Source organism: Hypanus sabinus, chromosome 18, assembly GCF_030144855.1.
Source record: "Hypanus sabinus isolate sHypSab1 chromosome 18, sHypSab1.hap1, whole genome shotgun sequence".
Classification (NCBI taxonomy): Eukaryota; Metazoa; Chordata; class Chondrichthyes; order Myliobatiformes; family Dasyatidae; genus Hypanus; species Hypanus sabinus.
In genome coordinates, this window is record NC_082723.1 from 30,395,744 (window position 1) to 30,420,545 (window position 24,802).

The 24,802-nt window shown below is 47.1% G+C and overlaps 1 protein-coding gene across 1 annotated transcript; it reads right to left on the minus strand.

Annotated features, from left to right (window-relative positions):
- Nucleotides 1–1,692: 1,692 nt before the first annotated feature.
- si:ch211-243g18.2 (uncharacterized protein LOC559906 homolog) lies at nt 1,693–20,232 on the minus strand. The gene is made up of 8 exons (XM_059993964.1): nt 19,306–20,232; nt 14,725–14,807; nt 12,031–12,187; nt 9,737–9,901; nt 8,058–8,183; nt 5,130–5,347; nt 3,935–3,975; nt 1,693–2,008 (listed from the first exon to the last, which is right to left on the minus strand). The coding sequence occupies exons 1-8, from the start codon at nt 19,693–19,695 to the stop codon at nt 1,893–1,895; spliced, it is 1,296 nt and encodes a 431-aa protein (XP_059849947.1). The 5' UTR covers nt 19,696–20,232; the 3' UTR covers nt 1,693–1,892.
- Between the last annotated feature and the right edge of the window lie 4,570 nt (nt 20,233–24,802).

Here is a 24,802-nt window from a genome sequence, read left to right on the forward strand (position 1 = left end):
TACAGCAGCAGAAGACCACGAACACACATGCAGAGGCCACGTTATTGGATATAGGAGGTAGTCAGGGAAGTGGCCATGAGTGTGTGTGTGTATGCAAACATACTCATAAGGGAAGTTGAGGCCAGTGCCTGCAAGCCCAAGTCTGACCTGGCTGGAAGCTGAAGAAAACAGCTCGTCTTGGGGTTAAAGGAGTTTTTATGTGCATGAGTGGGCGGGAGGGACGGGACGAGTTTTAGCAATGTTGTTTATCACTTGCTGCATTGCATTGCGGGATTCTTTCGCTGGTATGGGATTGTACAGGGGGCTGCCCCTCAGCACAACAGAACAGAAAGGCGTCCAAAAAGTCCTGGATACAGCCCAGCCCTCTCCACCACTGAGCACACATAGCTGGAGCGCCATCGCAGCATCCACCACCCAGATCATCCTCTCGCCCTCACCTGCCACACCGCCAACCTCCGTGTCCAGCACATAATTCTCTGTAACTTCTGCCATCTCCAGTGGCATCCCACCACCAAGCACATCTTTCCCTTTCCCACACTTTCCGCAGATACTGCTCTCTACTTGAATCCCTGGTCCACTAGTCCCTCCCCACTGATCTCCCTCCTAGCATTTACCCTTGCAAGTGACACGATTGCTACACCTGCCCCCACACCTCCTCCCTCACTACCATTCAGGGCCCTGAACAGTCCTTCCAGCTGAGGCGACACTTCACCTGTGAGTCTGTTGAGGTCATATACTGTGTCCATTACTCCTGCTGTGGCCTCTTGTGTATCAGTGAGACCTGACATAGATTGGGAGACCTCGCTGTCTGCCACCCATTTCAATTTACTTCCCATTCCGTCATGTCAGTCCACTACTGTCACGATGAGACCACACTCAGGTTGGAGGAGCATCACCTTATATTCCGGGAAGCCTCCAAACTTATGACATGAACATCGATTTCTCAAACTTCCAGTAATGACCCTCACCTCCTTCACCATTCCTGTTTCCCTCTCACACCTTATCTACTTACCTGCCCATTGCCTCCCTCTGGTGCTCCTTCCCATTCCTTTTCTTCCATGGTCTTCTGCCCTCTCCTATCAGATTTCCCCTTCTCCAGCCCCATATCTTGCACCAATCAACTTCCCATCTCTTTACTTCATCCCCTCCTCCAATTTCACCTATCACCATGTACTTCTTCCGCTCCTACCCTCACCCTCTTTTTCTGATTGTTCCCCTTTACTGCCCTGACGAAGGGTATCAGCCAAAACATCTATGCTTTACTTGTTTCCATAGATGCTGCCTGACCTGCTGAGTTTCGCCAGCTCTCTTCTTGCTGCTGCCATTGAGGAGCAAGTACAGGAGCCTCAGGTCACACCACGGGGTTCAGGTACAGTTATTACCCCTCAACCATCACATTCATGCACCAGAGGGGATAACTTCACACACCCCATCATTGAACAACCCATGGACTCACTTTCAAGGACTCTTCATCACATGTTCTCGAAGATTAATGCTTATTTATTATTAACTTCTTTCCCCCTTTTTCTTGTAGTTGCCATGAATGCCCATGAGAAAATGAATCTCAGGGTTGTATATGGTGACCTGTATGTACAGGAGTAATAAATTTGCTTATTGAACCTTGGTTGTTACCAGAAACAGAGCACTTCACATTATGTTTTGAGGTGGACGTGACAAACCTGAACCTTGATCTTGAATCATGGAGATACGAACTCCAGTATTTATTAAAAGATAAGCCATTGCAGAGTGGGTAGAAGAGAAAATGATGATACATGTTTATGATTGCAATTCATTGCTTCAGACACCACAATAAACACCATTATATCCCAGTACATAGACTCCTGATGACACGTAACATTTCAAAACACCCCCGTTGGTACAGTGGTGAAGACTCATTCCAGTTGAGTATTTTCGGTGTATTCTTGCACCTTACTTGATTCATCCACGACCTTCCCATCAACCAGAGTTGTTGTGATGACCTTGACAATCTTCCTCATTGTGACCTCAGCTGTATGGGAAGAAGGGAAGGCAAGGTTAGACACCAGAGATTCTGCAGATGCTGAAAATCTCGAGGGAATGCTGGAGGAACCCAGCGGGTCAGGCAGCGTCTATGAAAATGAATGAGCAGTTAATGTTCTGGGGCAAGACCCTTCATCAAGACAGGAAAAGGAAATGTGAAAATGCCAGAATATGGAGGCAGGAGGGAGGGAGAAGGTGTACAAGCTAGAACGTGATAGGCGAAGCCAGCCAGGAGGGTGGGGTAGGGTGATGACGTGAGAAGCTGAAGTGATAGGTGGAAGTAGTAAGGGCTGGAGAAGAAGGAATCTGGTTGGAAAGGGGAGTGGACCATGAGAGAAAGGGAAGGAGGAGGGACACCAGGAGAAGGTGATAGGTAGGGGCAAGAGGCCAGAAAGGGGAAATGAAGAGGAAAGGGGGAGAGAAAGTTGAAAAAATTGATGTTTTACAATCAGATTAGAAGCTACATAGACAGAATACGAGTTGTTGCTCCTCCAACCCAAGACTGGCCTCATGGCAAAAGAGGCCGTGGACTGACATGGCGGAATGGGAATAGGGTTGGCCACCAGGACATCCCTTTTTTATTTGCAGATGGAGCAGAGATGCTCAACAAAGCAGTCCCTCAATCTACATTGGGTCTCACCAATGTAGACGAAGCTGCAACAGAGGCATTGGGTCCAGTAGTCAACCCCAACGGATACACAGGTGAAGAGTTGCCTCACCTGGAAGGACTGTTTGGAGCCCTGAATGGTGTGAGGGGGGAGGTGAATGGGCAGATGAGATCCGAGCAGGATTTTTAAATCTCCCACTGAGATTACCAATGCAATGGGATTTAAATCACACGAACAATGATCGCATTGCTCTTTCATTAAACCACTCGACTGATGGACTGCGAGGAGAGAGTGGTGACAAGAGACTGAAGATACTGGCATCTGGAGAAACAGCGGGTCTGTGGATGAAATGGGCTGTCAAAGATTTGGGATGAGAACCATCACCTGCTCTGGGTGATTGTGCAGAACCGGGTGTGTGCAAAGGTTGACTACCTCAGAGTGCTAGTACTTGGTCAGCTTCAGGGAGAGCTCACCAAAAGCAGCGTCACTGATGGTGAAGTGAGGTAAATGATTAGCTATTAAATGGCATTGAAAACACTGGGCTGAATTCCTCCTTCTGTTCATTGATCAGGGGAAAAGAATAATGACCGGTACAATCAAAATGATGAACATAGCACTTGGTGTTTGCTTGTTTTCAAAGTTCCATTCCTAAATCCTCAACCTTACTCAAGGCAGCACACAGGAACTGCATTAGTTAACTTGGAGAAGGCAGGAGAATGGCGTTGAGAGGGAAAATAAATCAGCCATGTTTGTATGGCAGACTCAGGGGGCCGAATGGAAAGCGGTATTCATCATCAAGGACTCCCACCACCCAGGCCATGCTCTCTTCTCGCTGCTGCCACCAGGAAGTAGGTACAAGTGCCTCAGGACTCACACCACTAGGTTCAGGAGCAGTTATTTTCTCTCAACCAATCGGGCTCTTGAACCAGAGGGGATAACATCACTCACCCCAAACTTGAACTGATTCCACAACCTGTGTTCTGGATATTTATTGTTTATTTATTATTATTACTCATCTTTTATTTTTGTAGTTTGTTGTCTCTTGCCATTGGTTATTTGTCCGTCTGCCATGAGAGGTTTTTCCATCGATTCTATTGTGTTGCCTTCTATTTACTCTGAATGCCCACAAGAAAATGAATCTGAGAGTAGAATATGGTGACATATATGTACTTGGATAATAAGTTTACTTTTTGAATTCTGCTCCTGTGAGTTTTATGCTCTCAATCCTGGTGGGGTGGTAGGCTGGACGGTGGGAATGATACATCTACATCAGGCATACAACTGACCTTCCATGCATGGATACTTACTGGGAGTACCTGGAGTTTCTGGAGGGCTGGCTGGTTTCTCACTGCAAAGACAATACAGACAGTGGTGAGACAACAGTGGCCCACTAGATTCTTCAGGGACATTTTAACAAAAGTCATGATAAATTGTCACAGTTTTGTTAGACAATTTAAAAATCCTCAAACAAGAAACATTCAGAGTCCTTTCACAATAAAACTGGTCTTTCAGCCCATCAGCCACCAATCATTCATTTGCACCATTTCTGCTCTAAACCCAATTTATTCTCCCCATGTTATTTTCCATCCAGAGGACTTTGCCCTCAAGTTACCCTGATTTTAAATCTTTGTTTAATGCTACAGTCCTTCTGAAATACTACAATGGGATTAATGCATGACCACTGGGTGCCCTGGGGTCATGTGATCAGGTACCACATGACATACAGCTCCCCACTCCCCCAACGCACCTGAGAGTGGAGCCTAACACCTGGCCTCATGTCCAAACTCAGGAGGACAGAATTGTCAACTCTAGAGCGAACGACTGACAAGGAAGGCCCAGTTCCGCAGTGAGTTTGTTACCCATCTTGCGTCCTTCAGAAGGGCCTTGTATCACTGAAAGCCTTTACACGGCGCTTCCAGAGTTCCAGCTCTGCCTACAATGGCAACCCAGAGAGTGGCTGCATTTGACATGTGCCACAACAGGTGACAGACACGTACACGTGTCAAGCCACACGCAAAAGACGTGCACACGTGACATGTTTGACAAGTTCACCACTACACACTCTTGCATTGGGGAATCTTTCATTACCAAAACTGTAACACCTACTGTGGGCAGAAGGGTAGTGTAGCAGTTAGTGTAACATTTTACAGCACCACTGATCTGGGTTCAATTCCTACCGCTGTCTGTAAGGAGTTCTCCCCATGACCAAGTGGGTTTCCTCCAAGTGTTCTGGTTTCACCCCACTTTCCAAAGATGTACAGGTTAGTAGGTTGTGGACATACTATGTTGGTGCCAAAGGCACAGTGACACTTGTGGGCTGCCCCCAGCACATCCTCAGACAGTGTTGGTCATTGATACAACACATTTCATTCTATGTTTCAATGGTACATGTGACAAATGAAACCAATCTTAGTTTCTCAATTAGAAATTTCATATTTAACCCCCAATTTCCACCATACGAAACCCTGACAATTACACTTCCCAGCAACGTCTTCCCATTACCTCAAATCACCGTTGAGCAAGCGCCTGTACTCAGCAATCTCTGCTTCCAAAGTCAGTTTGATTTTCAGCAGATCATCATATTTTTCTTTGTTTCTATACATTTCGTTCCGTAGACTGGTCAATTCGGCTTCACGTTGCGAGATAATTAGCTGCAGCTTTTCAAACTCCCTTCCGTATCCGGACTCCGCTTCACCCAATATATTTTCAAGTCCTGTGATCTGTGAAATTCCACAAAGGATACTCCAGTGAGCTAAAAGTCCTCATTGAGGGATCAGCAGTGGACAGGGGGAGTTGTTTCAATATCTGAAGATCTATCCTGAGCCAAACATATTGATGCAATCATGAGGAAGGCACACTAGTGGCTGAACATCAGTTGGAGTTTGAGGAGATTTGGTATGTCACCAAAGACTCTCTCAAATTCCTACAGATGCACCATGGAGAGTGTTCTGACTGGCTGTATCACTGTCTGGTATGGGTGGGGGGGGTCTTGGAAAAGCTGCAGAAAGTTGAAAACTCCGCCAGATCCATCATGGACACTAAGCTCCCTGGCATAGAGGACATCACAAAAGGCAATAAGACAAAATCCATCATTTAGGACACCCTTCACCCGAGACATGTCCTCTTCTCATTGCTACACACACCTAATGTTTTAGGAACAGCTTCTTCCCCCTGAATGGACAGTGAACCAACCCATGAGCGCGAAACTCACCATCTTTTTGTAATTTGTCTTTTTTTTTTAAAAAAAATGTTTTGCACCATACTGCTTCCACAAAACATTTTTGTCGTGATGTATGTATATCAGTGATAATATACCTGATTCTGAAATTGAATTACAAATTAGAATTGATTATAAACATATATTTCACTACAGGGAAATCCATAACAATCAGTATGTAAAGTTATGAAAATTCGATCTGCTCGGCGTCTGTGGGTATCTGCGAGCTTTCCTTTCATCTTCACCTTTGACAAAGTCCTTTGAATATTCCAACCTGTGTTTTGTTCTAGAGCAGGAGTTCACAACCCTGTTTATGCCATTAAATGAGGGGTCTGTGGACCCTAGATTGGGAACCGGTGCTCTAGAGGAAATGAATGCAAGGTACATGATTCTTTGTGATTGATTATTACATAGTGAACTTCAAGACCTTGAAAATTGATAAAATGATTTGAATATTCCAGCTACTGCTTCCTTTCAGAGGAAGTGCGTGCTTTAAATTACCTACTCTGCACATTACACATCGTATTACACATTCAAATGACTGCCTTATTTGGAAGTGAAATTTGCACATATTATGCAAGACTATAAAGAACTGGAGTCAGCAATTAGGCCAATCAATCATAAATGAAAATTAAGTACAAAGCACAGATGTTGAAAATCTGAAACAAATCTGGAAATGGTCAGCCTGCCAGGCAGCTGGAGAGAGAAGGTGAGGCAATGTTTCAGGTTGAAGAAGCAGTTTAGTGGGATTATATCCATGGCACTACTTCAAACTGAAACTTTGACTCCTCTTTCCCTCTCCACTGATGCTGCTTGACCTGCTGAGTGTTTCTAGCAGTTTTGGTTAATTTCTGATCATCTCTGCACAATTATAAAGAATAAAGAATTAAGTAAAAGTAAAGTTAGGGGTTTAAAGTATGTATATGGAATGAAATGTGCATAAATACCAGCATGTACTTACAATATAAACAGCATTATAAACAGTGTTTACAGAGCAGGGAAGTGATGGGGGTAGTAGAGGTTGGGGGTATGAGGGAGCCAACTCAAATAGTTGATCAGATTAACTGCCTGGGGGAAGATGGAGTGAAGTTTTTCTTTGATAGTCCTAAAGTGCTTTCCAGAAGGGAGCTTTTGGAAAAGGCAGTTTTGTCCGTAATGATTTTTATTGCCTGCTTCTTTGCCCTGGACACACACAACAGTGTGGGTTATTTTTTTTTAAAAAGGGAAAAAATTTCAAAAATCAGAGATGCAGAGTGACTTGAGAGTTCTGGTGCAGGTTTCCCTAAGGGTTAACTTGCAGGTTAAGTCAGTGGTAATGAAGACAATTGCAATGTTAGCATTCATTTTGAGAAGAATAGAATATAAAATTGAAACTATAAGGCTGAGGTTTTATAAGGCACTGGTAAAACTGCACAAGAGTACTGAGGGGAGTTTTGGGCCCCGTATCCAAGAAAAGATGTGTTGACATTGGAGAGGGCCCAGAGGAGGGTCATAAGAATGGCCCCAGAAATGAAAGGATTTGCACACAAGGAGCGTTTAACAGTTCTGGACCCATACTCGTGGAGTTTAGAAAAATGGGGAGGGGGTGGATCTCAATGAATATTGAAAAGTCTGGATAAAGTGGATATACAGAAGTTTTCTATATTGGGGAGTCTAGGACCAGAGGGCACAACCTCAGAATTGAGGGTCATTCATGTGAACAGAGATGAGGAAACATTTCTTTAGCCAGAGGGTGGTGAAACTGTGGAATTTATTGCCACAGGCAATTGTGCAGGCTAATATTGGGTATATTTAATGCAGAGGTTGATAGATTCTTGATTAATCAGGGTGCCAAAGGTTACAGAAGGGGTTCCCAACCTGGGGTCCATGGACCCTTCAGTTAATGGTAGGGGCCCATGGCATAAAAAAGGTTGGGAAGCCCTGGGTTATGGGGAAAAGGCAGGAGAATGGGGTTGAGGAATTATAACGCAGCCATGATGGAATGGCAGAGCAGACTCGGTGGGCCAAATGCCCTAAATCTGCTCCTTTGGATTGTGGTCTAATTCCTGCTGTGATTGTAGACTGCTCTGACTGTAGACTGCTGCCAATAACAACCTATGCTGACCTGACAGATTTTGTATATTGTAAGAGGATGGCGCACCAAACCAGACAGTAATGGCTGATGGGAAGATGCTCCCTGTGTCGAATCGCAACAGTGATATTGGCCACACTACCTGTGCCTTCAGGGTCTCCAGCTCCATCTCCAGACTTTGTATCGTTTGCCGCTTAATGGTGATTTCAGCTTTTGCATCGTCCAGTGCTTTTGTAGTTTGCTCAGATTCCATGCTCACAACCTGAATCTGCACAGGGAATAGAAACATCGCAAATTCTGATACCTTGTGTATGCTCTCTCCACAGACCGATGCAGCAATAATACTCCAAGCTTGCAAAAACATTGGGAATTTACATTGTCTTGCCCGTATAGTGGTATGGAGAAACAGAGGGATAACTCAAAAGCTGCCGCGCAAGTTGATAGGGTGGTTGAGAAGGTGTTCGGTGTACAGCCCTTCATTAGTTGGGGGGGTTGGGTTCAAGAGCCATGAGGAAATGTTGCAGATCTATAAAACCCTGGTTAGACCACACTTGGAATATTGTCTGGTTACCTCCTTATAGGAAGGATGTGGAAACTTTAGAGGGTGCAGTGGAGATTTACCAGGATGCTACCCGGATTACAGAACATGTCTTATGAGGATAAGCTAAGCAAGCTAGAGATTTTCTCTTTGGAGCAAAGGAGGATGAGAGGCAACTTGACAGAGATATACAAGATGATAAGAGGTTAGGGTTAGAGGTTAAAGTGGACAGTCAGAGACCTTTTTCCCAGGGCAGAAATCAATAATACGAGGGGGCTTAATTTTAAGGTGATTGGAGAAAAGTATCAGGGTGATGTCAAAGATTTTTTTTTAAACTCAGAGGGAGATGAGTGAGTGGAACACCCTGCCAGGGGTGGTGGTAGAAGCAGATACATTAGGGAACATTTTCGATAGGCACATGGATGATAGGAAAATGGAGGAATCTGCACGAAGGAAGGCTTAGATTGATCTCGGAGTAGGTTATCAAGTCATAGAAAAGTACAGCACAGAAACACCTCTAGTGTGTGCTGAATGATTGAAACTGCCTACACCCATCGACCTGCACCGGGACCAAGCCCTCCATACCCCTACCATATTAAAAGGTCGGCACAATATGGTGGCTGAAATGCCCGTCCTGTGATTCAATACCCTGTTTTATGTTACCACCCCAAACCGACGCTGGGGTAGTACAACACATTTAGGTACATTGTACAATATAAACATCAGCAAACCCGATTCTTGAGTCATACTCATAACTCTCTTTCGCTTTCAGTCTTTTTCTCAGAGTTTGCAAATTGAGAACCAAAGGGAATGGGATGAAGGTGGGGGGGGGGGGGGAAGAGATTTAACAGGGACTTGAGCAGAAACTTCTGTTTTTTCACATTTATATGGTGGTTGGTACAATGGGAAAGAGCTGCCGGAACAAGTGGCCAAGGCGGGTACAATAACAGCATTTAAAATGCAGGTGGACAGGCAAGCGGATAGGAAAGGTTTAGAAGATTTCTGTTGAGCTTTGTGGGAATGCTCTGTTGGCACTGGACTGCGTGGCAAGACTTGCACACACCTCCGCTGCATTGGCTGTCAATGCAAGCTACGAATCTCACTGTACGCCTGATAGATCATCTTGAATCTTGAAGGTTATAGGTCACAAGTGGGCAAATCAGACTAGATTGGAAGGCAGCACTTGGTCAGGGTAGATGGGCAGAATGGCCTGAGTGAGTGACAGGATAAAGGTGAGAAGATAGAGAATTTTAAACAACAGTGCTGGCTTTGAGAATCCTTACCTGCGACTGGTACCAGGCTTCAGAATCAGCTTTGTTTTTTGCTATTAACTCCTCATACTCCGTTCTGATGCTTGCCACGAGGTCAGAGATATCCGGTTCCTTCCCCGTAAAAACATTCACAGAAACCTTCTCAGTCTTCATCTGTGCTTTCAGTCCATTAATTTCCTGCCACACAATGACACAGTCTGATCAGATGAGCAACAACCTCTTCCCGTCTCAGAGTGTTCCTCCCCCACCGCCTAACCTCCGTCCTGGCAGCTTTCTTTACAAGATGACGCACACTGAACGTCTCCAAAACTAATCGGCTCCCGTACAAGATAGTCACAGATAAATCCGTTCAGAAATTCAGTTGGCGAGCCAAAGGGGGCTAAGAGTGTGGGATTCACCCTTCAGCAGTGTTTGAGGCAATTAATAAAGATGGGTAAATTTTAAATTGGTTTATTAAAGGTACTTTGTTTTTCATGCCATCCATACAGATCATTTCACTACAACAGTATGTTGAAGCAGTACAAGGTAAAGCAATTATAGGAAGCAGAGTGAAGTGTTACAGTCACAGACAATGTGCGGTGCAGATGAACAATAAGATGCAAAGTCTTAACAAAATCCATCTTAACAAAATCAAAGTCAAAAATCCATCTTGTAATACTAGAGGACTGTTGAGTAGTCCGATAACCGTGGGATAGAAGCTGACACATGTTTCGAGAGATGGATGATGATACAGTGCCTTATGAAGGAGAATGAATTGGATTGTGCAAATTTGATGTCAAATCAGGCTCACGGCAAAGAAACAATGAGGCAAGTTGGTACTGTTGGCCAGAAAGAATGACAATCTTCAAATCAGTGAATTCAAATGAATCAAGGACAGTGGAAGCGGTCTTTGTTCTTGCCGTGTGCTTGGGGGATGGAGGCTGCCATTTTGTGAAGACACTCTATTCTTCATTTTGTGAGCTTGACATGCTGGACTTGATTAGTGTTTTAAAGAAGGCAGAAAGACTCTTCAGGTAATCTGCTGGACTGGAGGTCATTTCCAAATAAGGAGTTATTTGTGAGGTGTTCTTTGGTTGGCTATAACATGCAGGATTGTGAAGGCCTGATGCGATTTGAGCTCATTGCTGACTGAGAACAAAGAGCCATGAGTCAGCAACTGCCCCTTGATGGGAAGAGGACAATAGATGGATGCTGGCTTGGACCAGAGCCAATGACCAGGTGTTAAAGGCCAGACACATGACCTGCGGCCAATGACATGGGAATGCGACATTTGAATTGATAAGAAATGGATATAAAAGTGGATGCTTTGTGGGTGCCGGTGGCGGTAACTTCGAAGAATAACCATCACAGATACAAGCGAGAAGAACCCTGCATGAAGCACGTGGAGAGTGAATCAGGACCACGAGGAACAAGGAACGCCTGACCATCTTAAATTCCTCCGCCCGGGTAATACCTTTGCTATTCTTTGACTATTCAGGAGAGTCAGGGATACTTAGCAGGTGTGCGCACAGGGTATTTAGTGTATGAATTCACGTACTTGTTTGTTTGAACAATAAAGGTAATTGTCAGAGTGGTGAATTACGTGTGCCAGACGTGTGCCTGTCTGGACATGCCCCTGCTGACTGCTCCTGTGGCTCCTCCCATAGACCCCTGTATAAAGGCGATCTGAGGCCTATGCTCTCTCACAGTCTCCAGGACGTAGTATGATGGTCACTCACTCCTGGTTCCTTCTTCCAGTCAATAAAAGCCGATATCTCACCTTACGTCTCAGAGTGAGTTATTGATGGTGCATCAGTCAGTAAATACAGATCTCTCTGTGCCTCACTCAGAATCGTTGGAAGAGGCAGAAGCAGTCTCTCCCCCTCCCTCCCCCTCTCTCCCCCTCTACCTTGAGATTAATTTTCTTGCAGGTATTTATAGGAAAATAAAGATACACAGTGTAACAGAATTTATGAAAGCCATAAATGAAGACTGACAAATAACCAATGTGCAAAAGATGACAAATTGTGTAACTAAAAAAAACAAATAATACTGAGAACATGAGTTGCAAAGGGAGTCCATAGGCTTTGGAGTCAGTTTATTCAGGGTTTAAGTGAGTGAAGGAATCCGCACTGTTTCAGGAACTTACTGGTTGTAGAATAATAACCATTCCTGAACCTGGTGCTGTTAGACTTACTACCCCCAGGTCGTTGCAAGAAGAGAGCATGGCGTGGATGGTGGGTGACCATCGATCTAGAGATCGTGTCTAACAGGAGTGGGTGTTGTCCGCGGCCCGCGCTCTCTGATTGAAGAGCGACAGCCCTTACCTCCCCATGGTTCTTCTTCAGGAACAGAAGTTCTTCAGTCAGCAGGTCAGTCTCATTCCTCAGGGAGGCGGCATTGGCCTCGTATTCCTCCTTGACGCGCCTGAGGCGGTCAATGTCGTTCTCCACAGCCTGACAGACAACTGACTCGGTCTCCAGCCTGGAATGGGACAGAGGCACAGAATCCAGAAGTCAGTGCTGTCCATCCCAGGAAGAGCTGAATCTTTACAGCACACCTCTTCCCTGTGACCAGCACACATTAGCATATAGTGGGCAGGTGCCACACCGCCAACTAAAATTATCTCCCCACCTCCATTCTAACGGAGCACCATTACGAGGGTCTGGGAATTGGAAGGTGCCTGACGGGTTGTGAGGAGCACTGAGTGAATCGTGGGGGTCTCTCATCCCCACTCCACCCCCCCCCCCCCCGAGGGCACACACCAGAACTGCTGCATTCACAGAGCCCCCGGCATGGTCAAGGACCCCTCCCATCCGTCCCACGATCTCTTTGACCTCCCACTGTCAGGCAGAAGGTATTGCAGTACAAGGACTGGGAGCGAATGACAGCTTCTTCCTTCCCCCGGGCCATGAGACTTCTAAACACCCTGATACCACTCAGACACGTTATCGATGAGAATGCCAGTAACAGTAGTGTTGTTCTATGTTTAACCACATCTCGTGAATGCTCCTTACATCAGCTTGTGCATCTACTGAATGCTATTTCATACTAATATTATTTTATGTGCACCTTGGCCCCAGAGGAATGTTGTTTCATTTATCTGCATGCATGTGGCTGAAGGACAATAAGCAATCTACATAGAAACATAGAATCTACAGCGTATTACAGGCCCTTCGGCCCACAACGTTGTGCCGACCATGTGACCTACTCTAGAAACTGCAAAGAATTACCCTACCACATAGCCCTTTATATTTTTTTTTTAAAGTTCCATGTACTAAAAGACACTATTGTATCTGCCTCCACCACCAGCAGTGCATTCCGCGCACTCACCACTGAAAAAGTTACCCCTGACGTCCCCTCTGTACCTACTTCCAAGTACCTTAAAACTATGCCCCCTTGTGTTAGCCATTTCAGCCCTGGGAAGAAACCTCGGCTATCTACACTATCACTGCTCCTCATTATCTTGTACACCTCTAACAGGTCACCTCTCATCCTCTGTTGCTCCAAGGAGAAAGAGCCAAGTTCACTCAACCCATTCTCAAAAGCACCTGCTTCAATTTAGGCAACATCCTTGTAAAACTCCTCTGCACTCTCTCCGTAGTGTCCACATCCTTCTTGTAGTGAGGCGACCAGAACAGAAGACAGTACTCCAAGTGGGGTCTAACTAAGGTCTCAGATAGCTGTAACATTACCTCACAGCTCTCGAACTCAATCCCATGGTTGATGAAAGCCAACACACCATACGCCTTCTTAACAACACTGTCAAACTGCACAGCACCTTTGAATGTTCTGTGGACTCGGACCCCAAGATCTCTCTGATCCTCCACACCGCCAACAATTTTACTATTAATATTATATTCTGATTTCACATTTGAACTATCAAAATGAATCATTTCACACTTATCTGGGTTGAACTCCATCTGACACTTCTCAGCCCAGTTCTGCATCCTATCAACGTCCCTGCTGTAACCTCTGACAACCCTGTACAACTAGAAGTGAGATTTCACAGGTCACAGTGGACCATAATGTGTACAGGATGGGACTGTGAACAACATTCCCCACCTGGGTAAGGGAGATGTCAGGATATGGACCATATATAATTGAGGCAATTAAAAAAATTGTGATGTTTTTAAGTGCAATCTGATTAGCTACTGGATCATTATAAATTGTATTGAAATTGAGGGGCAGGGTTTAAAGGAGATATGCGGGGCAAGTTGTTTGAGTGCTGGGTGCCTGGAATGGACTGGGGGATTGTGGTGGAAGCAGACATGGTGGCGGAGTTTGAGGCTTGAAGATGGCGACGCCTGTTCGTACCTCTGGATCCGGAGTTCTGAAGTTGAGAGAACGGAAATGCCCCGGTGTAACGGCTTTTGCACTTTAAAAACCCTGCCGCGCAGGTTTCTAATCATTGTGGGGCAATGTGGTGGACAACCACCACAGACGGGCAAGTGAATGTGCAGGGAATGGAGGGATGTGGATCATGTGCCGGCAGAAGGGACACAGTAGTTTGATCGAACATCCTTTTCAGCTGAGACATCACAGGCCAAAGGCCTTGTTCTGGGTTGTGTTTTATTTTATTGTTATTTCGAGATACAGCACAGTAATAACTTCGTCAAGCCTAACAAACACACAACGTCCAATGACACTCACGGGATCAATGAACCTACTAACTCACAGGTCTTTGGAATGGGGGAGGAAACGGGAACTCTTGGAAGAAATGCTTGTGCTCCTGGGGAGATTCCTCACAGACAGCGGCTGGAGTTGAACCCGGGTCACTGGCACTGTAATGGTACGCTACCATGCCACCCAATCTATGTCCTAAACACCCATCTGATGTACAGAAACTTCTGCCAGAGATACAACTCCTTTCCAATCTGAGTCTATATTGATGCCAGCCCTGCTAACAGGGTAACTCTGTGTACATGATGGATAAGCCCCAATCCCGCCTGAACATATGTGTCTTTGCCCTGTGAACCGAGCCCCAAGTGCAGACGTGAGGAAGGATTTCTACTACGCACTTCATCCTGAAGTCCTCCGCACTCAGCCTGGCATTGTCGATCTGCAGCATGATGGCGGCGTTACCCAGGGTGAGGTCGTGGATCTGAAAAGCAAAGGGAGCAACATTGAACCAAACTTGGCACCAGATTCCTGTCTGGTTCGGTGCAGCATTCTCTCACAATGTACAAAAACTTCAGCAAACTGGTCAGCAGACGAGGTCACTGGCTGCAGTCTACCATCACTGAATGTGTCCAGGATAAAAAAATCAGTGCAGACACTACCTACCCAGCAAACTGCCTTTTCCAAATTCTCCCTTCTAGGGCTAATCAACAGAAAATTCATGCCTTCTTAAATATTTCTTTCCCCAGGCAGTTAACTTGATCAATCATTCCAGTTAGCTCCTGCAGATCCCTCTCCATCTATTTATTCACATCACTGCATTGCAGTGTAAACACTTCAAACCGAATAAATTTCCCTCTATTTCCATGGGTTCTGGAAGTTCACCAGCATCCTGAAGTAATATGGGATTGATACCATCCACAGACCCTTAAGGGAGCTCAGGCCACAGCTTATGCAGGTCAAAGATGCCCTGATACTCTGGTCAGCTGGCATTTACAGGACTCCCTGTGAACGCAAAGTAGTATTTATCGGCCAGACAGGATGCACAGTGGAAACCTGCATCCAGGAGCACAGGAGGTGCATCCGTTTGGTTACCCAGAGAAGCTGGCGGTAGCAAAACACTGCATTCGCAATGGCCATAGGATTAGCTTCAATGGCACAAAAATACTGTGCTGTGCCAATGGGTTTTGGGACTGCCTGGGTAAAGGAAGCTATTGAAATAAAACTAGAGGAAAAGAATTCAATTGTCAACAAGCTGGGGGAGTGGAAACCTGATGGGCGGAGATCTAACCAATCAGGAGGAACAGACTGTGGGGATATAAATACCACTGGTCTAGACCTGCCCAAACTTCATTCCTGAAGAAGGTGGCCGGCTTTGTGATCAAACCATTGTTATAATCGATACCTGTACCCAGATGGAAGCCCAAGAGCTGGTTCATCATATACACTGCAAAAGCACTAGATAGTTTTCACTTCAAACCACTATTTATAATACTGTTTACATTGAAATGCATGCTGGGATTTACATATCTATGCACATTTTATTCCATATCCGTATCTTAACCTCTAACTTTATATGTAATTCTTTATAATTGTTGTTACATGTTGCACCCCGACCAACACACCACAGCACATCCCTGATCCACGGAAAGTAAAGCTGATCCTCGAGATGGCCCAGTGAACTCGGCATCTGGACAAAACACAACACTGAAGTGGCGCTGGATAAGGGATTGTTTAGTTTTCATTAAAGCTGCTGAAAGATTGTTGTCCACACTCTGATGAAGTTAGCTCTATTTGTCACATGCACGTCAAAATGTACAGTGAAACGCACTGTTTGTGCCAACGACCAACCAACTGATGGAGAAGATCACCAGGCCTGGTTGGATGGAGTGTAAGAGGAGACGGGGTGAACCAAGGGTTGGTACCTCATGGAGCAAACCAGGAGCACACACAGACACACACTCCTTGTACTTGTGTCCCAATGCACTTGGGGCCACTATGTGGACAGACATCAGGAATTAGAATATTATTGTCATAAGAACCAAGGTTTAGTGAAACACCTGCCCTACATATGTGCAGAATATACAAAACCCTGAAAGCACGCATCACTGGGCTCAACGACAGCTTCTAAACCACTGTTTTAAGTCTATTAAATGGTTCCCTACAACCTTGAGGGCATTTGAATCTCTGTGTATTACTGGTTTGCTCCAAGAGACAGTACCCCATCTCCTCTTTCACTCCACCCAGCCAAAGCTGGTGTCTTCCCCACGCAGCCCTCCCCATCACTGTCAGCTCAGGAACGTGTTACACTAATCTGTCGGATGAGCTCAGTGCCGGTTCGGGGGAGGAAGAAGTGCAAGAGGGTCTAGGGGCGCAAGGCAGAGGAGTGTAGCGGATGTAGGGTGAATGGGGGTATGAGGGATTGGAGACAGGTTGTGTGCTGCTGGCTTAGGAGATGTGTGGGGATTGATGAGGGATTTCGGGGGTCTGGGGGTGACAGTGTGGGAGACTCTGGGGAGGAAGGTGTGGGTGACCCTGTCGGGATTGGTTTGGGGGGGTCCTGGGGTGTTGGTGACTGAGGGAGGTGTGGGGATTAGAGGAGCTTTGACAGTCTGGGGTTTGGTGTGTGGGTGTCTCTGGGGGTACATATGGGGATTGGGGTGGTTTTGGGGGGGGGTTGGTGTATAGGTGGCCTGGGATGGGGGTGAAGGTGTGGAGATTGGGGGAGTGTTCAAGAATCTGAGGTGTTAGTAAGTGAGTGATCCAGGGGTGTGGGGGGATTGGGGGATGTTCAAGGATCTGGGGTGTTAGTGACCCTGGGGTGGGGGAGCTGTGGGGGTTGGGGAGGTCTGGGATTTTGGTGTGTGGGTGACTGAGTGGGGGGAATTGGAGGGGTTTTAAGAGTCTGGGGTATTGGTATGTGGGCATGCAGGAAGTGAGGGGATGGGGGGGGGGGGTGTCAGAGAGTTTGGGTTGGGATAATAATAACTTTTTTTTTAAATCGAGCACTTTCCATACAGACAATGTGATTGAAAGTGATTTATAACTGAAAATAAAATAAAAATTGTAATAAAGATTAAAAAATTTTAAAAAACGACAAAAAGGTGTTAGTTAAAATCAAGGTTAAATAAATGGGTTTTGAACTGGCGTTTATAATTGTCACCCGAGTCTGTATCCCTTATAGTTTTAGTTATTAAGTTCACAGTTTAGGGGCATAGTTCACAAAAGCTGATCTGCCAATGATCCTATGAGCGAGATTGTCTAAATTTAAGGGACTGGCAGAAGCAACCCCCGAGAGCTCGGGTAGGCTAGTTCCAGACAATTAAGAGCTTTAAGAACAATTCTGAAAGACACAGGAAGCCAGTGCAGACGGGACTGATATTTTCCTTCAGCCTGGTTTTGGTGACAAGTCCAGCAGCGACATTCTCAATGAGTTGAAGTTTGTCAATAGGTTGCTTTGGGAGGCTATTAGAAAGGCTTTGCAGTAATTAGTCTATTTGATATAGAGGCGTGAATTCCCGTGCGGAGGGTGTGTGGGTGATTCGGGGGGGTATGGAACAGTTTGTGGGAGGGGGCGCATCGTGAGGTATGAGGGGGAAGGGGGTTCATTTCCCGTGCGGAGGGTGTGTGGGCGATTCGGGGGTATGGAACAGTTTGTGGGAGGGGGCGCATCGTGAGGTATGAGGGGGAAGGAGGTTCATTTCCCGTGCGGAGGGTGTGTGGGTGATTCGGGGGGGTATGGAACAGTTTGTGGGAGGGGGCGCATCGTGAGGTATGAGGGGGAAGGGGGTTCATTTCCCGTGCGGAGGGTGTGTGGGCGATTCGGGGGTATGGAACAGTTTGTGGGAGGGGGCGCATCGTGAGGTATGAGGGGGAAGGAGGTTCATTTCCCGTGCGGAGGGTGTGTGGGTGATTCGGGGGGGTATGGAACAGTTTGTGGGAGGGGGCGCATCGTGAGGTATGAGGGGGAAGGGGGTTCATTTCCCGTGCGGAGGGTGTGTGGGCGATTCGGGGGTATGGAACAGTTTGTGGGAGGGGGCGCATCGTGAGGTATGAGGGGGAAGGGGGTTCATTTCCCGTGCGGAGGGTGTGTGGGCGATTCGGGGGTATGGAACAGTTTGTGGGAGGGGGCGCATCGTGAGGTATGAGGGGGAAGGAGGTTCATTTCCCGTGCGGAGAATGTGTGGGCGATTCGGGGGTATGGAACAGTGTGGGAGGGGGCGCATCGTGAGGTATGAGGGGGAAGGGGGTTCATTTCCCGTGCGGAGGGTGTGTGGGCGATTCGGGGGTGTGGAACAGTGTGGGAGGGGGCGCATCGTGAGGTATGAGGGGGAAGGAGGTTCATTTCCCGTGCGGAGGGTGTGTGGGCGATTCGGGGGTGTGGAACAGTGTGGGAGGGGGCGCATCGTGAGGTATGAGGGGGAAGGAGGTTCATTTCCCGTGCGGAGGATGTGTGGGCGATTCGGGGGTGTGGAACAGTGTGGGAGGGGGCGCATCGTGAGGTATGAGGGGGAAGGAGGTTCATTTCCCGTGCGGAGGATGTGTGGGCGATTCGGGGGTGTGGAACAGTGTGGGAGGGGGCGCATCGTGAGGTATGAGGGGGAAGGAGGTTCATTTCCCGTGCGGAGGGTGTGTGGGCGATTCGGGGGTGTGGAACAGTGTGGGAGGGGGCGCATCGTGAGGTATGAGGGGGAAGGAGGTTCATTTCCCGTGCGGAGGATGTGTGGGCGATTCGGGGGTGTGGAACAGTGTGGGAGGGGGCGCATCGTGAGGTATGAGGGGGAAGGAGGTTCATTTCCCGTGCGGAGGGTGTGTGGGCGATTCGGGGGTATGGAACAGTGTGGGAGGGGGCGCATCGTGAGGTATGAGGGGGAAGGAGGTTCATTTCCCGTGCGGAGGATGTGTGGGCGATTCGGGGGTGTGGAACAGTGTGGGAAGGGGCGCATCGTGAGGTATGAGGGGGAAGGAGGTTATTTATTTACCTGTCTGTTGAGGTCGCGAACCTGCGCCAGCAGGGGGTTAATGTCCCGCTCCACCGGTCTCCTCTCCTCCAGTATGGCTGCGATCTGCAGCTCCAGCTCCCTGTTGCCGGTCTCCAGCGAATTCACCTTGTTCAGGTAACGGGCCAGCCGCTCGTTCAGATGCTGCATGGTCTCCTTCTCGTCCTGGGGCTGGGCCATCGCCGCCGACATCAGGAGGCCGGCGGACGAGCTGAGGTTGCCGCCGTAGACGGAACCGGCGCTGGAACCGGAGCCAAGCACCAGCGAGCGCCCGCCGGTGGAAGCCCGGCTCCAGGAGCCGCTCTGCACCGACCGGCTGGAGAAGGAGGGCCGGCTGCGGCGGTGGGAGACGCTGCCAGTGATGCTGGGCATGTTTGCACCGAGTGAAGATTCGGGAGAACAGAACAGTCGGTGGATTGAGCGCAACCTCCAGGTGCATCCCAGTGGGGTATATATACAGTAAGGGAGAGCGTAGCTCCACCTCGGCTCTCTCCCGTATTCATCGGTAACCACCCCGCCAAACTTTGTTTGTTTAGAGATACGGCACGGAATAGGTCCCAGGAGTAGCGCCACCCGGTAACGCCCAATTTAACCCTAGCCTAATCGCGGGACAATTTACAATTAACCGACTAACTTTGGACTGTGGGAGAAAGCGAAGCATTCGGGGGAAACCCATGTATTTTTCGGGCAGGACATACAGACTCCTTTATACTTTGTCACCGAACAATTGACACTAGAGCGTACAATCATAACCTGACAGAGCAGGTGAACTCGGAACTCCGACGCCCCAAGCTTTAAGAGTGTTATACTAACCCCCATCATGGCACCCATTAGCTGTATTTGCCACATGTACATCCACTGTGGCATATTTGTTCAGATCCTTGACCATGGCCCTGCCCACTGACTCGGAACAAATCCCAAAGCCAGCTCCCGCAACCACCTCTTTGTTGCCCTTACCTCTGGAATCTTGCTCCTTAGCCTCTGATTGTAGGCGAGAGGAGGGCAGCCAGATTAGATGTCCTGGAATGTGGTCTAGGGATCAAGTGACAGGAGATCGGATTGTGGTATAACAGTGGTTGTTGGTTTTCTGTTGTTGATAATTGGGCAGAGATTTCTTCAAATGCTGCCACTTCTCACTAAAGATTAACTTCAGTTGTCACACATTATTGGATCATTCCGTGAAGTTCACTGTTTGTGTTAATGAGCAACACAGTCCTAGGATGTGCTGGGGGAAGGCCCGAGGACGTGCTGGGGGAAGCAACATCCATGGAGGGGTGTAAAGAATTGACATTGTGGGCCGAGACCCTTCATCAGGGCTGGATCTTGGCCGGAAACATCAATTGTTCATTCCCCTTATTTGCTGAGAACATTTCTCTGGATTTACAGCATCTGAAGAATCTCTTGTGGTTGAAGCAAATCCTGGTCCCAGAGTCAAACAGCATAGAAACTGGCCCTTTGGCCCAACTGGTCCATGCTGACCAATATCCCCATCTCGCTATTTACTCGAGAGAGCAATGCCATTTGGTCATCACGGTATGTGTCTGGGATGGGGTTTAGGACCGTAGATGCCAACTCTCTGAATCTGTGTCTGAACACCACGTGCCTTGTTTTCACTTTACAAAAATGTGTCTATTACAAATTACATTCAACAAAACTACAATAAACACTAGCAAAACCAGTGTTTAATGCAATCAATATTGTGAACTAAATTAAAATGTTCCCACCTCTACCAAGCATGTCAGTTTATCTCCTGTGGTGTTGAAAAATCCTGGAACATCACAATGGCACTCATGGACACCACAAGTTCCCTCTCCATGGTTATCTGGGCACAGACGTACACCCAGAACATCGCCAGGTAGTTGGCTTGGTTGGGACCCTCCACTACCTGCTTCCAGAACCCACGGGTAGCTACTTTTGCCAGCCGCAGGAACACGTTTACCAGGATCCAGGACAACATCCCATGCACCTTCAGTCTACAGGCCATGAGACTCAGGGACTTGGGCTGTATGTGTATGTTTTTGTAACTGTTTTTTTTTGCTATGGTAATTTTGTGTGCTGAGTGTGACTGTCAGTGCAATGTTTTGCATTGGCCCCAGAGGAACACTGTTTCACTGACCTTTGTACAGGAATATAGGTAGTGTCAATTAAACGTGAGCTCGATATCCTTGTCCCTCCTTGTGCCCCTCCTTACAGGATGACAGCCTATAAATCATTGTCATTGTCATTCTGTCGCATGTCGTATGACATCATTATGCGCTGTGTCGTATGATGTGGGCAATCATGGTCTCCATGATCAAGATTGCTCTTGGCTATTTTTTCTACATAAGCAGTTTGCCATTGCCTTCTGCTGGGTGGTGTCTTTACAAGACGGGAGACCCCAGCCATTATCAATACTCATCAGAGATTGTCTGCCTGGTGTCGGTGGTCACATAACCTGGACGTGATAGGCACCAGCTCCTCGTACGACCATCCACCACCTGCTCCCATGACCCTGATCTGGGGGAGGGGGTGGGGACGAGTGCTAGGCAGGCGCTACACCTTACCCAAGGGTGGCCTACATCATGCAGGCCAGTGGAGAGAAGAAGCGTCCCCCATCTCCTTGGTAGAGACGTATCTCCACCCAGCCACCCCATAAATAGGGTAAGGAGCAGCCCCTGCAGATTTGAGAAAGGGGATTTGGATGAGTTGGGGGAAATGAAGTATAAAAACGGTGCTCGGACAGGGCCAGTAATATCATGATGGATCCCACCCACCCATGGATTGACTTCCCTACTCCCGTCAGGGAGGAGGCTACGTAGCGTCCACACCAGGACAGTTAATTTCCCCAAGCAGTAAGGCTGATCGACACCTCCACTCAATAACCCTCCCCTCCACAGCCCCAACCACCACTACTTTATCGTTATCCCTTCAGAGTCACCTTATGCACCGACACTCGTGTGCCAAGTGTTACTGGGAGTGACATTAAACAATATTTGTACTAAAGTCGCCTTCATAGAGGACGTAACGTTGCTGCCGGGTCTCCCATTTCTCTTGATAAAACCTTTATGACGATCGCCTTAAATGTTTGATTTTTGTCTGCGTTACTTTGATACTGTTGGGGATCAGCTTCAACTCTCAGCATGGCGCATGGAATGCAGTACGCACGGCCAAAGAAAGTTTGCGGCTAAACCTAACGTCGACCCAAACCGTGTGTGCCCTTGCGATGACATCCAGTCTCCCCCACCCCGAAGCCCCGGGAGCCGCGCTCAGGCCTCCAACTAATGTTCCGTTGTTCGCTAAATGCTACAACATTCACTACTCCGCTGCGAAGCCGTCGCCCGCGGTTGGAGACGTTGGACCATCCCCTCCACCCCGATGCTCCGGGGCTGCCTTCTCTGTCTCTTCCAGAGCCCGCAGAACCGAAAATCGGGAATACCATGCTGCGGCTGTGAAATCTTGCACACCGCTGTACCCTGTCTTCCGATACACCCCTCTAAATGGCGATGTGTGCCTTTTGTACCCTGCGCGTGTGGTATTTGCAAACCCTGCACAAACACAAGAGTCTCTGCGATGCTGGGAATTTTGCGCAACACACATAACATGCAGGAGGAACTCAGCAGCAGCATCTGTGAAATTGGGGCCGAAGCCACAATCAGGACTACATCGCCCAGCCTGAAATGTTCCATGTGTCTGACGGTGTTGGTTTGCTGAATCTTGTCCGACACGGTAGCCTGCCGGTGATTGTCAAGCTGGAGCACATTTACCCGGGGCTAACCCTCATAACAAACCACCACTGAGCCGAGGGAGTGCTGGCCGCTCGGATTAGTAATAATGATCACCTATTATTAATTAATCAATAACAGCATGGACCCATGAACATTACCTCACAGTTTATCTATCGGGTTATTTATTTATGGTTCGTCTGTCCATCCACGTGTGTACCTGTTTGTCTGGCGCTCTGCCTATTAATTAATTAAATAATATACAGTGAAACAGGCCCTTTCCGGCGCTCTGAGAGCAACACCACTCAATTCTAACACAAGCCTAATCATCGGACAACGGGGCAATTTACAATGACCACTGCACCTACTGACCGATATGTCCGGACTGTGGGAGGACACACGGGCTCCTCACAAAGGATCGAACTCCCAACTCCGACGCCTGAGCTGTAATGGCGGTGTGCTCTCCGTTACTCTACCTTGCCCATCTACCTAGATATCAATAGATCTTTCTGCCTGTCAGTCTATCTATTGAGATATCGATTTATCAATCCATTTATTTATTTAGTGGCTGATAGTGATCTGTTAACCCCGCACTATATCGCTGCCGCAAAAGAACACGTCAGGACTAAAGTCAGTGACAATAAACCTGTTATTGATTCTATTATTAATAGCTATTAATTATAATTATTCATAAATAATTATGAAAAACACAGGTTAACTATTAACTATTTATAATTGTTAATAGCTAATTAATAATAATTATAATTATCTCTTAAGCAGCACTAGAAGAATAAATCCGATATGTCTGGGGGTCTTTTTATGCATGAATTGACTATCACACGTTTTCACTGGGGGAATAACTAGACTGAGATGCACAGAGAGCGTATTTCTTCCTTGAAAAGCAAATTTAGATTGTCCACAAATGTGTAATGAGAGAAGTATTCTAATCTTACAACTGAGTTGAGTCAAGCTATTTCAAAATTGTTCTGGAGGCCAGGAAACCACCAGATTTGCATTTAAGTGAATACCTTGCTTAACTGATTCCTCAGCCCAGATAATCTCCTGGGTTTTAGCAAGAGCTGGTCAGAACTGTACACGTTTGAGTCCGTGAAGGCATGCAGTAACCATTAAGATTCAAAGTAGTGTGGGTGGCGGAGAGATGTCAAAGTGATGCTATGAACGGGCGAGGGATGTGACATGGAATGTGGTTGTCAAAAATGCGGGGATATTCAATCCAGTGCTTATTGCATGAAGAAAGTTGACAGGAGTTGGTGTGGGAGAGGCCAAGTTGTACACAAGTCACTGAAGTACATTGTACATTAGTAAAGACAATAATAATATGCTGAAGGTCTGGATACAGGAGTGGAGACATCCCACTGGAATACAGTGGCAACTGGAATGTTGTGTGCTGGTCCTATCTCCCTATCTACTGAGCACAACCTGGGGATAGAGGGAGTGCAGGAAGCAGATTTACCCAAAACCATATTGACTGTAGGCAGCTGAAGGGTAACCTCAATGAACAGGCTGAGTCAGGGGTGAGGAAGGCAAATGCAGTGTTAGTATTCATTTTGAGAGGACTAGAATACCAAAGCAAAGATGTAATGCAAATTGTTTTTGGAGTATTGTGAGCAGTTTCGGGCTCCTTGTCTAAGAAGTGATGTGCTGACATTGGTGAAGGTTCGTCGGAGGTTCAGGAGAATGATCCCAGGAATGAAAAGGTTAACTGTCACGGTCCCTTCAGGCAATCCCCCACCTGGCTATTTTCCTCAGGAATTGGG

Bases quoted from the DNA above. Each gene is read 5' to 3' on its own strand.
- si:ch211-243g18.2 (XM_059993964.1), bottom strand. From the start codon at position 19,695: ATGCCCAGCATCACTGGCAGCGTCTCCCACCGCCGCAGCCGGCCCTCC. The intron at 12,188-14,724 runs GTGCGTAGTAGA...GTCCCATTCCAG, and splicing joins GCGGAGGACTTCAGGATGAA to GCTGGAGACCGAGTCAGTTG. The intron at 2,009-3,934 runs GTAAGTATCCAT...CTTCCCATACAG, and splicing joins AGAAACTCCAGGTACTCCCA to CTGAGGTCACAATGAGGAAG.